This window comes from Oreochromis niloticus, linkage group LG19, assembly GCF_001858045.2.
Source record: "Oreochromis niloticus isolate F11D_XX linkage group LG19, O_niloticus_UMD_NMBU, whole genome shotgun sequence".
NCBI classification, from domain to species: domain Eukaryota; kingdom Metazoa; phylum Chordata; class Actinopteri; order Cichliformes; family Cichlidae; genus Oreochromis; species Oreochromis niloticus.
Genome location: NC_031983.2, coordinates 24028477 through 24043622, shown reverse-complemented (window position 1 = coordinate 24043622; position 15146 = coordinate 24028477). Strand labels below are relative to the sequence as shown.

At 40.1% G+C, this 15146-nt stretch overlaps 3 protein-coding genes across 5 annotated transcripts; 2 read left to right on the top strand and 1 right to left on the bottom strand.

Moving 5' to 3' along the window:
• Positions 1 to 1409: 1409 nt before the first annotated feature.
• Positions 1410 to 5485, top strand: trmt61b (tRNA methyltransferase 61B). Of its 3 annotated transcripts, none has more exons than XM_013271512.1 (8): positions 1410 to 1520; positions 1603 to 2456; positions 2552 to 2654; positions 3173 to 3363; positions 3488 to 3579; positions 4904 to 5106; positions 5185 to 5271; positions 5364 to 5485. In XM_013271512.1, the coding sequence occupies exons 2-8, from the start codon at positions 1704 to 1706 to the stop codon at positions 5396 to 5398; spliced, it is 1464 nt and encodes a 487-aa protein (XP_013126966.1). In that variant the 5' UTR covers positions 1410 to 1520; positions 1603 to 1703; the 3' UTR covers positions 5399 to 5485. The 3 variants fall into 3 exon arrangements, with proteins under 3 accessions (XP_013126966.1, XP_003445559.1, XP_019204560.1); XM_003445511.4 differs by having other exon boundaries at positions 5182 to 5271; XM_019349015.2 differs by having other exon boundaries at positions 1412 to 1520; positions 1632 to 2456; positions 5182 to 5271.
• On the bottom strand, positions 5476 to 8831 carry spdya (speedy/RINGO cell cycle regulator family member A). Its single transcript, XM_003445512.5, has 7 exons — positions 8664 to 8831; positions 7806 to 8067; positions 7654 to 7712; positions 7483 to 7568; positions 7168 to 7339; positions 6733 to 6943; positions 5476 to 6124 (listed from the first exon to the last, which is right to left on the bottom strand). Exons 2-7 carry the CDS (start codon positions 8017 to 8019, stop codon positions 6066 to 6068), a joined length of 801 nt encoding a protein of 266 aa, XP_003445560.2. The 5' UTR covers positions 8020 to 8067; positions 8664 to 8831; the 3' UTR covers positions 5476 to 6065.
• Positions 8832 to 9546: 715 nt separating this feature from the next.
• Positions 9547 to 15003, top strand: pcare1 (photoreceptor cilium actin regulator 1). The gene is made up of 2 exons (XM_019349014.2): positions 9547 to 13282; positions 14286 to 15003. The coding sequence occupies exons 1-2, from the start codon at positions 9933 to 9935 to the stop codon at positions 14407 to 14409; spliced, it is 3474 nt and encodes a 1157-aa protein (XP_019204559.1). The 5' UTR covers positions 9547 to 9932; the 3' UTR covers positions 14410 to 15003.
• The last annotated feature ends 143 nt before the right edge of the window (positions 15004 to 15146 follow it).

Genomic DNA, 15146 nt, shown 5'->3' with positions numbered 1-15146 from the left:
ACCTATAAATAACACAATTTGTAGGGTACTTATCTCTGCATCACCCTATAGGATCCTCATATTCCCACACTGTAAATTTCTTCCAAGGCTCTTGAATGCATCACCAACAGATGAACTCATCCAATGTGCATGTCCACATTCAGGTTTATATATGTAAGAAAGTTCATAAATAATAATAATGATACAGCTTTTTTTGCTGTAAATAACACAAACTCAACACAAATGTTCAAAATATTAATTTCATATGAAATTAAATATCAAGAAGACAGAAATATTCCTTTTAGTCATGTTACTGTTTGAAGTTATTTTCACCTTAAAAGTTGTTCCAAATTTGCAAATTCTACAACTTACAGCACTCAAGCACTCAGTTTTATATTCTCAGCTGTAGAACAGGCTGTCCAATGATGCTAATGTTTTAGGTTATTACTAACTTAAAACATTGACTTATTAACTTAAGTCTTTTCATTTTTTTCTTATGAGTACTAAAATACTAAAATCAAGCGTTCTTTTTTTTTATTAAACACTTATTTTATGTTTCATTGTTTGGCCATTTTTCCTCCTTTTATTGTGCTGAACATCAAGCCAAAATATAAATAGAATAGAATTAGAATAGAATTCAACTTTATTGTCATTGCACATGCACAGGTACAGGGCAACGAAATGCAGTTTGCATCCATCCAGAAGTGCTTTAGCCGTGTGTATTTGTAAAGTGTGTATTCAAAAATTATCAACAAATGGCAGATTATTTCACACCAACCAATAACACAGGTTGATATATAATAAGTAAATTCAAGGATAAAAAAAACCCCAAAACAGACTCAACTTGTGCAAAGCAATAAAATAGTAAAAAGGGTCAGCGCTAAACTAAAAATCAGTTTTTAATTAGTTTTTAAGAGAATAATTAGTGAGCTTTAAATAACTATTCAAGTAGTGCTGATCACGCACATGTGTGATGTGACTTATAAACTTGAAATTTTGAGATACCCAACTCCAAATATCAAGTTATGGATGGCATACCCTCGTGGCAGAAACAAATTTCCATACTATACACTTCATTGACAAACCTATATTTGTGAATTAATTTTGTTTTCCAAATAAAACAAAATTTTCTTTCTATTCATTAAAATGATTCTCATTCTCCATTTAAATAAATCTCCTGTTGCTGAAAACATTTTTATTGGGAAATTTAGTGTGAAATTAATTATGCTTGTAAAGTAGAGCGAAAACCGTGGATGAAAACGGTTTGAAAGATAATCTGACGAGTTCAAAGTCACACCGTAATAAAAAGTCTATTCCTCGAAAAGTTTGGAATATTAAATTAGGCATGTTGATACAAAATTACTTTTTATTTTACATTTTTAAATCATATTTTGAATGAGGTATATAAGTTACAACATCGCCCTCTGCCGGTAGATTTTAATCATTACAGCAGTCGCCTAATTGTGACGTTGTACACATGTGAGTGTCCAGCATGGTGTCCTCCTTGAGCCTGTAAACAGCCGGGTTAGCGAGAAACGGAGGTAAACTGATTGAAAGCTTTTACAGCTTAAGTTCCATTTCAGCAGCCTTTAATGTTTCTTTGCTTTGGCTTTTATACCGCAGGTCTACACGCTGTGTTTGTGTCATTCTAGGTTTTTTCTGCTTTCTTCACTGGATGGGATCGACACCACAGCTTCCACTTTGTGTCTTTTTTGAATGTCCTAATGGCTTTGAAAGTCGCGCTCCACAGACTTGTGTTTACGCACAGAACGCTGACAATTTGGGCATCCAGTCAGGGACACAGCCGGCACAGGGATTTACTTGTGAATCTCACTGAAAGTGTCAGAGACACAAGAACTTTTTCAGGTGCTGCTGTGAAGCGTAACGATAATAAGGAGGGCAGGTCCGACTATTCACGCCTGAGTACCAAGGTGACATCCAGGAAGAGGAGACCTCTGTCCCCGCTGGAGAGGATCAGTGGCCTGCTGCCCCAGGACGCCTTGAGCCCTGAGGTGATGCAGCTGAGAGAGCAGGAGTCCGATAAGGGGGCAGACATCCAAGGATCAGTCCCAAATGGCACGCAGGTAGAAGTTGGGGATGAGGATATCGTTAAAAAGTCTGAACATGAGGCTCACAGTCCACCTGTTGGAGCAGAGGAGTCGGACACCGGCTCAGTTCATCACCGGGAAAAGCATGTGTGGGCGGCTCTGCCTGGGGAAAGGTTGCTTACCTGTGGAGAGCTCCTTGTTGCTGAGTATCGCAGAAAGAAGCGCGTGGAATTCAGGAAGATGTTCCAGCTGCAGACAGGGGCCCGTCTGGAGAGCAGCTGGGGGGTCATACTGCACAATGACATTGCAGGGCAGCCAGCAGGGCGGTTTCTGAAGACTCACCGGGGGGTCCCCATCTTTATAAGACGAGCTAGTTTGGAGGATTATGTGCTATGTATGAAGAGGGGACCTGCAATTGCCTACCCTAAGGTAGAGAGCAGTAAATGAATGATATATGCACACGGTTGCATTTCAGCTTCACAGTTTTCCGACAGATAATCTATTGCGTGTTTTTCTTTCCTCAGGATGCAGCTTCTATGTTAATGATGATGGATGTCACAGAGGGAGACTGTGTCCTGGAGTCAGGATCTGGATCGGGGGCCATGTCTCTATTCCTGTCAAAAGCAGGTTTGAACTCATAAATAATTTGGCTACATCTCAAATTAAAGCAAACTGAGCCCATTCATTACACTAATCACAAGAGGATATAAACTGTACATTTCTGCTCAAAAACCCAAAATACCTTTTAAAAATAAAAGAATAGAAAATAGAAGCAAACACAATGGGATATGAGTACAGGCCTTGTGCTTCAAGAAGGTAAAAAATAATAGAAGATTTACAGCAGACTGACACATTAAATGAACACAAAGCACATATTAAATGAACAGTTTAATGGGAACTGATTTTATAATAAGGCGAAGATAAAGGGTAACAGCGTGGATCAAATTTCCATTTGAACTGCTGTCCAGGGAACGACTCAACTTCTCAAGTGCTGACTGTCCTCATTAATCTTCATGAAAACCAATAAAAGTCAAATCTGTAATGTGAAGGAAAGTGGTGGATGTCACATTTCCTCAGGGAAAAAGTCATCTAGACAAAGTGTAACTGCTTGTTGTGGAGCCTGATTATGTTTTTGTTTTCCCCAGTCGGCTCTAAGGGCAGCGTGCTGAGCGTAGAAGTCAGGGAGGATCATCACAGGAGAGCTGTGCTTAACTACAACCGCTGGAGGACATCATGGAGTCTGCGACGAGGGGAGGAGTGGCCCGATAACGTCCAGTTTCACCAGGCTGACCTCTGCACAGCCTCTTCGCTCCTTGCTGGTCAGGGATTTCATGCGGTCAGTGTCGGGTTGAAATGTTCCTCATTTGTAACATTTTTTATCTTCTATCAGTACAGCACCACCTGAACACATCATTGGTTAGAAGTAGATCTGATTATCAAGTGGATAATTTCTACTGCAGGTTGCTCTTGATCTGATCAACCCACACCTGGTTTTACCCACTGTGATTCCACATCTACACCCTGGAGCTGTGTGTGCTGTCTACCTTGCTAAGTATGAAGCTCTACCGTTTCATTTTCTACTTATAAACTAAATGTAGTTTATTCCTCTCACCCCAGCAGATTTACACATTTGTTTTCGTCACTACGCAATATTACCCAACAACTGCTTAAATCTTCTAGAGAAATGGAAAACTTGCAAAAGAAGGAAAATTTGTTGGAGATCCAGATTTCTATAGTTTAGCTGTGAAACTGTCCTTAGCACAAGTAGGGCCCGTTGGAAACAGCTATTTGCTTTCTAAAGAGAAACACTTTTCTCTTGGCTGAAATTAGATGAGGACAACACTACCATTGTTATATCGGTATGTTTCATATCAAGTCAGAACCAGGAGAATGTTAGCTTGGCGCAAAGAATAGAGAGACAGGAGAAAACAGCCAGCCTTGATCTGTACCAAAGCTAACCTGCTAGTATTTCCAGCACACATTAGCTAATTTATTGGAGACCAAATACACTACAGCTTCTGTGCCATGAGAAAAAAAACCTTTCAGAAATTAAAAAAAAATTAAAAAATAATCACATTAATAAAATGTTTCTTCATGTATTGTAAGCTTCAGTATGTGTCACACGCCAAAGCCATCATTAATGTCGAACATGAGTTTCGCTAGAACATGAAGCACAAACTTCATAAATGGACTCTGCCACACAGCAGTATAAGTCTTAAAAATACTTGCGGCTGCCAATGCTACCCCTCAGTCTCTTAGTAAATGCACCTATATTACTCATTTGAAAATCCTGTGATTTTCAGACATTATGACCTCTGACCTTGAGGTCAAAGCCAGAGAGTAAAACTCACCTGAGACTATCAGCAGATTCATCTATGGAATCAATTTCAAAATCCTTTGTCACCTCATTCTCAAGTTATCACATTCACAAACTTGGGAAAGCCACCAGCCAGCTTTTCAGAGTGACAACACCCCATCATGCTTTTACGCTGGTGGGTAACAATGCTCCAAAAGGCATCAACACTAAAATAATAATCAGGGACCAATTTAGTGACTAATTAGTGATGGAGAGACTTTGCAGACAGTTTCCTGTGTTGACACACCCATCAACTAAAGCAAGTTTAAGCTCTAACAGTGTAGCACCAGAATGAGTTGTAAAAACTTTACCTACTGCAGACCTTTTCATGAAAGGTGAACCTATCCATAGAAACCTAAAGCTTTTTTTGTACCAGGCTGTTGCAAGGTGCTCTTTGTGTCCTGCATTTTAACGCAAGTCAGTAATGATTTTTTAGTTTGCTTTTGGAACTAGCCTAAGATTTGCAGAGATTGGCTTCATTTATCTTTTTTGCTCTGTTAACTCTGTCTATATACCACAGTATAACTCAAGTCATCGACCTGCTGGAAGGAGTTCGATGTTCAACACTCCCTTTGCTGTGTGAACGCGTCATAGAGCTTCCACTCCGGGAATGGTTGGTGGCTCCAGCCCTTCAGAAGGATGGACGATACTGCAACAAGAAAGCCCAAATCCTGGATGAAAACCTCAGTCAGGACGGCGAGGCATCGGAGGAGAGTGACAAAGGTGATTAAAAGTAACATGGCAGAGTCTCACACAGTCCCCTTGAGTATTTCCACTCGAGTTTGATTGTCATTTCAGAAGACCTCACCACAGAGGAAGACCCCAACCCACCTTTTGGGAGTATCCCTTACATTGCTCGACCTCACCCTGAACAAATGAGCCACACAGGTCAGATCTTACCACACATCTAGTCCCAGTATCCGTTACTGTATGATGATATCATTAAAAATATTAAATGTGTAATTTTTGCCTTTTTTCAGCTTTCCTGGTGAAACTGAGGAAGTGTGTGCAGTAACATTTCTACCTGTGGGGGAACCCTGAACACAGATTGTTACACATCAACTAAACGATCTTAAAGAAGATAATAAAAAGTCAAAACTGATTTGTCCTTTAATGCAAAATTTGCCTTCTTAGTGAAAATGGCTCTGGTGCATAGTGAATATACAGAATCTGTGCTTGAGTAAAAAGCAACACAACAGTTTAGTGTACTGAAGCAGGTTGCAATGAAGACTCTGAAAATTCAAGTCTTTGATCATCAAACAGCACACTGGCAACACAACACAAACTACAAACAAACCCAGCCAGACCCCTCTGTGTAACTGACAGCATCCAATGCTTAACTCATTTACATCTGTGAAAAATAGTATGTGACACAGTCCACAAATAAGTTAAATAACTTACATGAATAAATAAATAAATACCAACAACATTTTAATCAAATCTAGGTTTCACACTAACAATCTTTTGGGGTTTTGTGTCCACAAACAGCCAACTTGCTTGTTTTAAATGACATAAGCTCATCGTTGTCACTTGTACTTAAAATATGTTTTGAGTACCTTGTTAACTTTAGAGGCGACTGACAAACTGTGGATTCAGACTTTTACTTCAGAGTAAAGTGATATTAAATCCAGTAAAGGAAGCATTAACTGCTTGGTTGATTTAAACAGGAAGTCGCTGATGCTCTACTCATTAATCCAGTCCATGAAGGTGTTCAATGTGGACTTGCCGGAAGAATCATTCCCTAAGAAAAAAGATGGAAACCTGTAGTTAGGTATGAGTTTAAATCTTAACTGCAGAGCTTTATCAGTATACATACGAGCACTGTAAATAAGTGTCCTGTGTTCCTTATATTGTGGCTGAGTTGCTGTTGTTCCCAGTCGTTTCCACTTTGTTATAAAACCACTAACAGTTGACTATATAATATTTAGTAGTGAGGAAACTTCACAGCTGGACTTGTTGCACAGGGGGCATCCTATCAAAGTACTACTTCACCGAGCTCCTGAGAGTGACCCATTCTTTCACAAATATTTATAGAAGCAGTCTGCATGCCTGGGGCTATTGATTTTATACACCTGTAGCAATAGAAGTGACTGGAACATCTGAATTCAGTTATTTGGATGAGTGAGTGAATGCTCCCACTAATCCACTTAATGGGACAATAGGTTCAAGTGCAAAAAACACTAACATTATGTGTTTTTGTTGAAGAGGAAATTATTTCTGCAGTTTGGATTGCAGGGCTTCCTGAACGTAGGTTTTAAACTTAACTGGGCATCCTATACTGAGCAGCTCTTTACACTATAAACCACACAGTGAACACAGATACCAGCAATAGTTATATGTACTTGGTACCTCCTTTGGGATTTGCACAGCTGAGCCTCTGGAGGGAGGAGTTGTGGCCTATTCTGGTGTCACGCTTACAGAGGGAACAGGACACAGGTGAGGCATAGGGCCCACGGGGAAAACGGACACGGTCGCCATCATTATACTGTCGCTGGGCACCGCCATGGTGATCGGAACGCTGCCGCTGCCACACGAAATGAGAGGACATAATGGCCATCACCTAGAAGACAGAGGTCGAAGAAATAAATACAGCTCAAACAAAAAAAAACAAACAAAATAAATAAATCATGTCACTGCAAAACACACCCACAGACACTAGAGATGGAATGTCTGGCATTAAACCCAAGCAATAAAAATGGCACTGCACAGCAAAAACAAGACCCTTAAAAATTCCCAGAGAAGCACCATTTATCAGTCTCCTCAGGCAATTATACTTGTGTGTACCTCTTCACAGCAGCGCCTGCTGACAGCAGCTCTGTACTCGATGCGAGCCCACAGCTTGTCTCGCTGCTCAAGGAAGCGGGGAAACCGTTTTTTCCAGTTCTTGCCCAATGCCCACGGAAAAATTTCATACTTGCTCTCCTCCTCATCCTCCTCCATGGTGTTGGCAAGATACCTACAGGAGGAGAGCGAGAGCAGAGTTCAGGGCTGTAGGTTTGCCAAGAAATATCACATATAAAAGCAGAAGCAAACAAGGTTTCCTTTTCATGACAGAATATAATACAGGAGCAGGATTTTCAGGCTTTTCTCTGAACTTACAGTGCAATGAAAAAATTCTTTCTGGTGTATTCAGTAATAGTGAAGCAGGCCCTTTTGAAGTACACAAAGGTCATGGCTAGGAGGTACTGATGAAATAGAGGGAAAAGATGGTGTCACTTTAATATAAAGCATAAGAAAGTTTTGTAGCTTTCATCAAAGTAATAACTTTACCTTGTCTGTCAATTTATAGCAACCATCCAACCTTAGAAAGTCTTTTATCAGGTCATCCTCTGTAGACAAAGAGATGTTAATAAATGAGAATTTAAACCAAATTTCACATTTTCTTGAGCGCATCCTGCTTTCTTGTTAGAATATTTATCTACCAAAAAGACGGAAATATGCTGCCATTTCCTGCCGCTGGACAACAGTTGACTGAGGCACTTTGGTAAAATACAGGTCGCCCTGGTTTGACTGGATACTCCACACCACACCCTGGGTGTTTTGACCACTGTGTCTGCTCAGGCTGAGGTTTCTTCTGATTTGGCGAACATATTTGCGTTTGACCCGAAGGGTAACAGAGGGAGGAGTTTTCATCATGCTTCAGCTTGAATCATCCGCAGAAAGGAGGCCTCTGGTGTGTTATGACTGGAAATGAGGGAAAAAGTATGAGCAGTGAGCATCATCACTTTAGTCTGTCAGAGTTTTTTGGGGCAGGGTCAAAGGGGTCCACTAAAGTGTGCCAAATTCGAGCTTCTTACCATCATTAGCGCTCAAAAAACATTTAAAGAGCTAAATGTTTCTCTCTTTTCAGACATTTTTCGAGACGCAATTTAAAAATTAAGGGCCTTGGGGAGGGGTCTGCTATGGTGTCTCTATCAATACGGACTTTGATGAGCGTGGCTAAAGCAAAACTAGAATGACACGTATGCTTAATTTCCCTAAATGATTTGGATTGCCGCGTAGCAAAATGGGGACATTATTTAATAATACATTTTTCCGAATAACACACTTGTTTAAAGTTAGGCAGGTTATCTGTACGTCATTAAAAATAGGCAGTAAAAGAAAGAGAAAGCCCGCAGCTCTTCAGCAACATAAGCTTTCAGCTAGCTAGAAAACTGACTAAAAAAATCAAGAAAAAAAAAATCACCCAATTTAAGTGACGACTGTTTTTAGCGGCACAAAGAGACGCTAAAAGATTAAATAAGTGTTGTTCTTATGAGAAGCTTAACTGTCATACTAACCAGTAACACGTTTTAAAAGATGAAAGTGAGTATAAAGCAGTCGCTTCAGGACGCTGACCGGACGAGATAGTAGTTGGCAGCTCTGACAGTTTCTGGAGCGCGCTTCGAGATCTGTGCCAATCACCCAGCGGTGCACCTGCGCGCGAGGACGAGCACGTAGTGGCGCCACTTTTTCTTTGCTTATGGCGATCTCTGTGTGGAGTTATTATTAACATGCCGAACAATGTAAATATGAAGAACACTATTAAAAACACACCAAACACTTAGACTGTAAAAGTCACATTTCAGTTTCTAATGACTTTTTCTCTTAATGAGATATTTGTTTTGTTATATTTCATTTTATTTTGTTGAACTAGACAACAAAGGCTACCAATCTACTTATTTATGCTATTTTTTTCTGTGTTTTGTGGTTGTTTATTGTGTTTGAGTTACATTCAAGGTGCTGTAACAAACGGTTATTTTACGTTGGGGATAACTGATCTTATATAAGGGAAACTTTTGCAAGTTAATTGTTAGGAGGCAAAATCACAAAGGAGTAAATCATAAACTTTATTTACTCCTACTTTATTTATTTAGTCTAGTAGTTAGTTTTGGTGGTTTGTTCTCATTTCATTTGATTATTTAAGTAAGGGGGGGGAAAGGAAAGATGTGTAATATGCAACTATATTTGATTTAATGTTGTCAAATGTAGATAAAATAGAATCAGTGTGGCACATTTTCTAATTCAGATGAAAACAAAATGCTCTGTTTTTCTTTCTGTTTTTTTCTGTTTTTTTTCTATTGGCTAAATTAGGATGTATTGTTTCGCAGGCTATAAAAAACCCACCTGAAGCCAGCCTTCATTACCCAAATGAGCTTAAGTTCTTAGAAGTAGGTGAGTTTTATATGACTTAACGTGACATATGTGCAGGCTGAGGAGTTCACTGAAAGACTCACTAATCCTTTCAGCTGCTTGTCCTTCATAAGGTGCAGAGGGATGTTTATTTCGAACATGCTCCAAGGAAATTTTATTAAACATGGCCACCAAACTGTGGATTTATTTTGTCTGTCTGTGACAGTTGGAAGCAATTTGTAAAATGGATTTATCCACGTTTTGTTTTGGCAGTCTAGTTGCGGAAAGGGATCTTACTCAACGAGTCAACGACATCAGCCATCTGAAAATGACAGCTGGTGGCTAAGAATCTTTGCTATTTTTTACACAATTTACTGCACTGTCTGTATTAGTGTCATCCAGGGAGAAGAGAGAAAAAATCACCCTGTACAGCAGAAATGGGCTGCTCACCATCCAAAGGTAACAATTTTGGCACTCTGGGTGCCATGAGGAAGGGGAGAATGTTACCCCCTGCACCTCAAGACAACTCCAGAGATCCACAGTTTGAAGATGGTGAAAATCATGATTCATCTGGAGCTACAAATGGAGATACAAAGGAAAAGAAGACAGGTGGACAAACCCAGGTACTTCAGAAAGAGTCACACATGACACCACAGAAAAAGAGGCTTGATACCGAGCAAGTGAATATGGAAGCAGTTAACATAGATAAGCTGGGGAATCAAGCAACAGAAAAAAGCGCAGTATCACAGAGGAAAGAGAAAAACAATGACAAACAGGATGTGGCAGACAAAAGGCTTAACAGGAAACCAAAGAAAAATGCCAAAGGTGCAAAAGTTCTTAAAAAGAAAGACAAAGACAAACTATCTGAAGAGCAGAAAGTGGACTTTCCAGAACCCTTGGTAAAAGCTCACCAAGCTGCATATGCCTTTTTGAATCCTAGCATAAACAAATATGATGTTTTGCTTGGACTCTTAGAACAAGCAGCTGAAACTCAGGTTTCTGTTCAGCCTATGGTTGCCTTCATGGCTCTACGTTACGAGGAAATAATTCAGGGACTAGAAGACATGGTGGAGGAGGGAGAAAAAATTTTAAAAGAAAATGGTGAACATCTTGCTTGGCCAAGCCAAATGAAAAATCTCTCATCCTCTACCCCTCTGAAGTCTGGCTCTCCTAATATCGAACCCCCACCGGATTTGTTGCAGCAGCTGCTTCAGTACACCACACAGAGAATGAGAAATGTGAGCCAGACTGTTGGAAGAATTGGGGACTGTGCTTTAGAAGAGGCAGCTGAGTATTTTGCCTCAGTTTCAGAGCTTTTAGAGGAGAAACTTAAAGTCAAACGTGCAACAGAGAGTAGGTTAATGCAACTCTTATCCCGCATTGAAATGGCCTCTCTGCACAAGCCTGGGCCAGAGGATTCAGCTCTCTTTAGTGAGGACAGTGGAATTGGGGCTGAGAATGAATCCCTTGCTGGATCTGAGAGACGCCAAAGACGAGAGAGTTGTGAGTCTACCGGGACAAATAGAGCTACTCCTGTCAGTCCTGTGCGAAGAGTGTCAAGGAGAAGGCTTCGGGGTCAAATAAGTCCCAGTGTGTCCCTAACCTCACTCAACTCACTAGGTTCTACATATACCATAATGGCTAATGACCAAAGAGACTCATTGCTAGGATCTGTCTCCACAGAGTACGGGGAAGAGGATGTCAATGATTATGATGAGGTGGACAGAGATATAGGAGATATCCAAGAAGCAATTCAAAAACAATCAAATTGTTCTCCTGTAGACTGTGAGCTACAACAACCTCGACGTTTACCCCCAAAGAGGATAGAAAATCCTCAAAATGTGGAAATGACTATGAAAATGAAAAATGCAATAAGTGGTAGGATACAGTTTGTATCGTCACAAAACCCTAGTTCTAAAACAAAGGCATCAGAGAGCACAAAATCTAGCACACAGGAGTGGACAGATGATGAGGTACGATCTCCAAGGAGGCCTCAAACAGCAGCACTTGTACGAAAGGCACAAGTGAAAAAGACCCCAGTGAACAGGGGTCAGCGTTCCCGGTCAGCAGATTCCCTACGGAGCAAAGGGGAAGATCCTACTCTTCTTGAACTAGAAAGGACCCAGAAAGATTTAAACCGGAGATTGCAGAGCATAAATAAAAGCAAAGAAGAAAGAAAAACAAGGACTGATCCTTTAAAACGAAACCAAGGAAACTCACCAGCACAATCTCCAGCAATAAATCGGAGACAGCCCTCATTAGAAAAGAAAAACAACCCCCAACCACCTAAAGACAAGGCAAGTCTTACAAAGTCCAATAGTAAAAAACAGGAGGTAACCAGTGAAGTTGATGATGATAAACAAAAAGACAAGAATATACCCAAGGGTCTTATAAAAGCAACTCCACCTCCTAGCCCGCCTTTATCACCCCAGCCATCTTCTGGCCTTCAAAGAGGTAGGAATTCAGTCAAAAAACTGATTGATACATTCAGTCAAGGAATAGAAGAACTAGAAGGTCCTAAAGTCCTGGGGCCTCTCAAAGGTGTGCGAAAATGTGGTGTTCCAGTGTTACCCGGTTTAGGAAATGTAGAAGCCGTGCTGACTGCTGGCATAACTAGCTGTAGGTCTGAATCTACAACATGTGAGAAAACAGATTTAGATCTGGATAGTCTTCCTCCACCAGCAATAGAAGTATTACTGGACAATTCCTTTGAAAGCGCTCAGAGTACATCAGCTAGTGTAGCAGCAGATGGTGCAACAAAAGTAGGAAGATCACCTTTGTTGAAAAGGGGTGTAATATCACAACGATTGAAGGCCTCAGTTCAGTCAGTGACTGTACTGCCAAGCAAAGGAGGCTTGCCACAAACTTCCAAACACATTTCCCCTGTTAGAGTGGAACAACAAGACACATTTCCTCTGTCTAAGGTCAATCAACCAGACATTCAACAACGGGCAGATTTGGAAATCAAAAAGGATTCTTTATATCAGCAACTCAGAAAGAGCATACAACTAAAACCCTCTTCAGACTCTCAGTCAGAGAAATTGTCAACAAGTTATGTAGGACCGTCTGCCACTCAAACAGAATTGAGAGACATACAAGATGGTGGTAACATTTCAGTGCCTGGATCCAACACCGCAGCATCTTCTGTGCCTGCTTCGGTAGAGACTAGCCAAACACCTGCCACCCCACCTGTGTCTAGAGGGCGAATGTTGCCTTCCACACCTTCTACTCCAAGCAGCTTACATCGAAGACTTCCCAGTCCCCACAATTTCAAAAATCAGCCTACTCCACCCTCTTCATCTAGCCCCTCTCTTAACAGAACACTTCATACACCACCTGCTATTCAGAGGAGACTCCCCAGCCCACCCATTTCAAAGCAGAACATTTCGAGCTCAAACTCAGTCGCTTCATACCCTTTCAAAGCACCATCTCCCCCAGCTTCGCCAAAAATACAAAGATGGTCAAGGGAAAATAGCAGTGAAGACTCATCAAGTGCCAGGACAATTAGTAATGCACGTTCAGTCTTCTGTCCCGTTTCTCCATCCATGTTTGAAGCCCAGCCTTGTTCAGTAACCAAGCCCCCGCAAGCATGGACCTCAACCAAAGTTTCATTCCTCTTACGTACTTTTGAGACACGTGGGAGGACTCCTGCATCTGTCCATGGGCCACGACCCTTTATCAGACGTAGCCATTCAGACCGGAGGCAGAGTCTAAGTCTGCCACAACGATCACAACGCATCTCAGTGGCTGAGACTTGTGGGAGTGAACCAGCAATATGTTCACAGGGGTGAGATTTTACCACATTTCTGGTTATCTTAAATGATTAATCATGACTTTGTTTTGTTTGTTTGTTTTTTTACCTTAAATTTATATAAGGTTCTGAGAGCAATTCTGGACAAATGTTATGAAAAAAATCAGTTCTGCTCTCTTTGGTAGGAGCTGCCCTATTTTATTTTAAAAACACCTACCTGGTTATGCTTTGGGGAAAAAAAACAGTATTAATAACATACGTAACAATTAAGTGACAGGGGTCCACTTGGGAAGCAATTAAAAGATTTTTCAATATCATTTTAGTACTGCAATATAATAACAGCAGGGTGACAAGATTTCCCTTTTTAAATGGAACTGCACAGGATTTCTTTTCTTTGTCCTCCTGTCCCACACCTTGAAACAATGTTCCCTATTTTGAATGTTTTTGGAGGACACGCACTTTTCTAAATCCTGGCCTAAATCCTTTTACCCAATGCATGTAAAGGGAAGACTTTTTATTCAAGTTAAATGATGGTTAGTCTGTCTAATTCTATAACCATCAGGAAAAGTTACACATGACCAAAAATTCACAAGCTTTGCAGATTTTGGTGATTATGATAGAAACTGCTACGAAGAAAATTAAGCAGCAATATATATAATGAGAAAGAGAGTTTTTGTCTTTTTTGGTAGACTTATTTTTCAGTTCATAGAGATTTTCTGATATGAACTGATGCCACTCTTAGGCCACATTATCACTTAAAGAGTAATTATATTAAATATAAAAAATGGTTACATTGTAGGTGTCTCTCAAACGGAAGCTCATTCTCACGATACATTATGCAACAAATAACGCTGTGTACTTAATGCTACTCTCCAACCTCCCACTGACTTTCCCCTGCTGTTATTACTGTATTACGTTAGATTTATATAAAACAATTAATCTCTATTACTTCACGAGTCAGTATTGCACCAAGTGACTCAGACTCACCTGGCCCAGTTACCTAATTGCTAATGACAACATTCTCTGTTCTTTCTTATAGGCTAAACTACGAACCAACCAGAGATGATGACTCATGGGGTAGCCAATCAGACCTCAGAACGACAACACGCTCTGCATCACACCCAGACCTGTGTGTTGTTGGACGTGCCTTGCACAAGGACTAAAGGGGCCAATGCAGGGCCAGTAGGATTATGGATTAGCAGGCCTTACTGAGGATTTAAGTCGATGCTGTTTATTCCACTTGGAAGAGAGGAAGAGCTAATTCTATCCACTCTTCTGCTGTAACACACCTCCACAGTGTTTATAATTGTATGTATTTCAGGTTTTATTTGTTGTAATTCTTTCATTGGTGTTTTTCACTGCATTCATGTCTGCACTGTATCTAAAAAAAAAAAAAAAAAAAAAAAACATGCTCCTGAGCTTCATGTTTACATCACAATTTAGTCTTCCTCTTTTTTTATAGATTGTTCAGCTAACTAATGACTACATTTTTGGTATTTAATCACAAAGTATTCACAAATTTACCTTAAGTCCATTTTGGCGTCAAAATTCATAAATAAAATGTATGTTCATGTTTTTTTTTAAATGTAGTATTCTGTCTTTTATTTTTATTGTTTTGTAATAAAAATAATTCCATCCCAACTTTGCATGTATTATCAATAACAACTGTCATAATGCTGTATTCAGGTGTTTCATTATCCCTGAAAATGACTTAGGATACTGTATTTCTTGCTAACATCATTATGCTATTATGCTCACAGTGGTGATGCCAGCATTTTATCTTTAGGGCGCAATATTATGTTTATGTGTAATTTGAAATTAATGTCCTGTAATTAATGGAAAAGTAGAAGTTGCGACCTGGTGAACTTAATGGGAATGGAACTAAGAATAAGAGAAATGG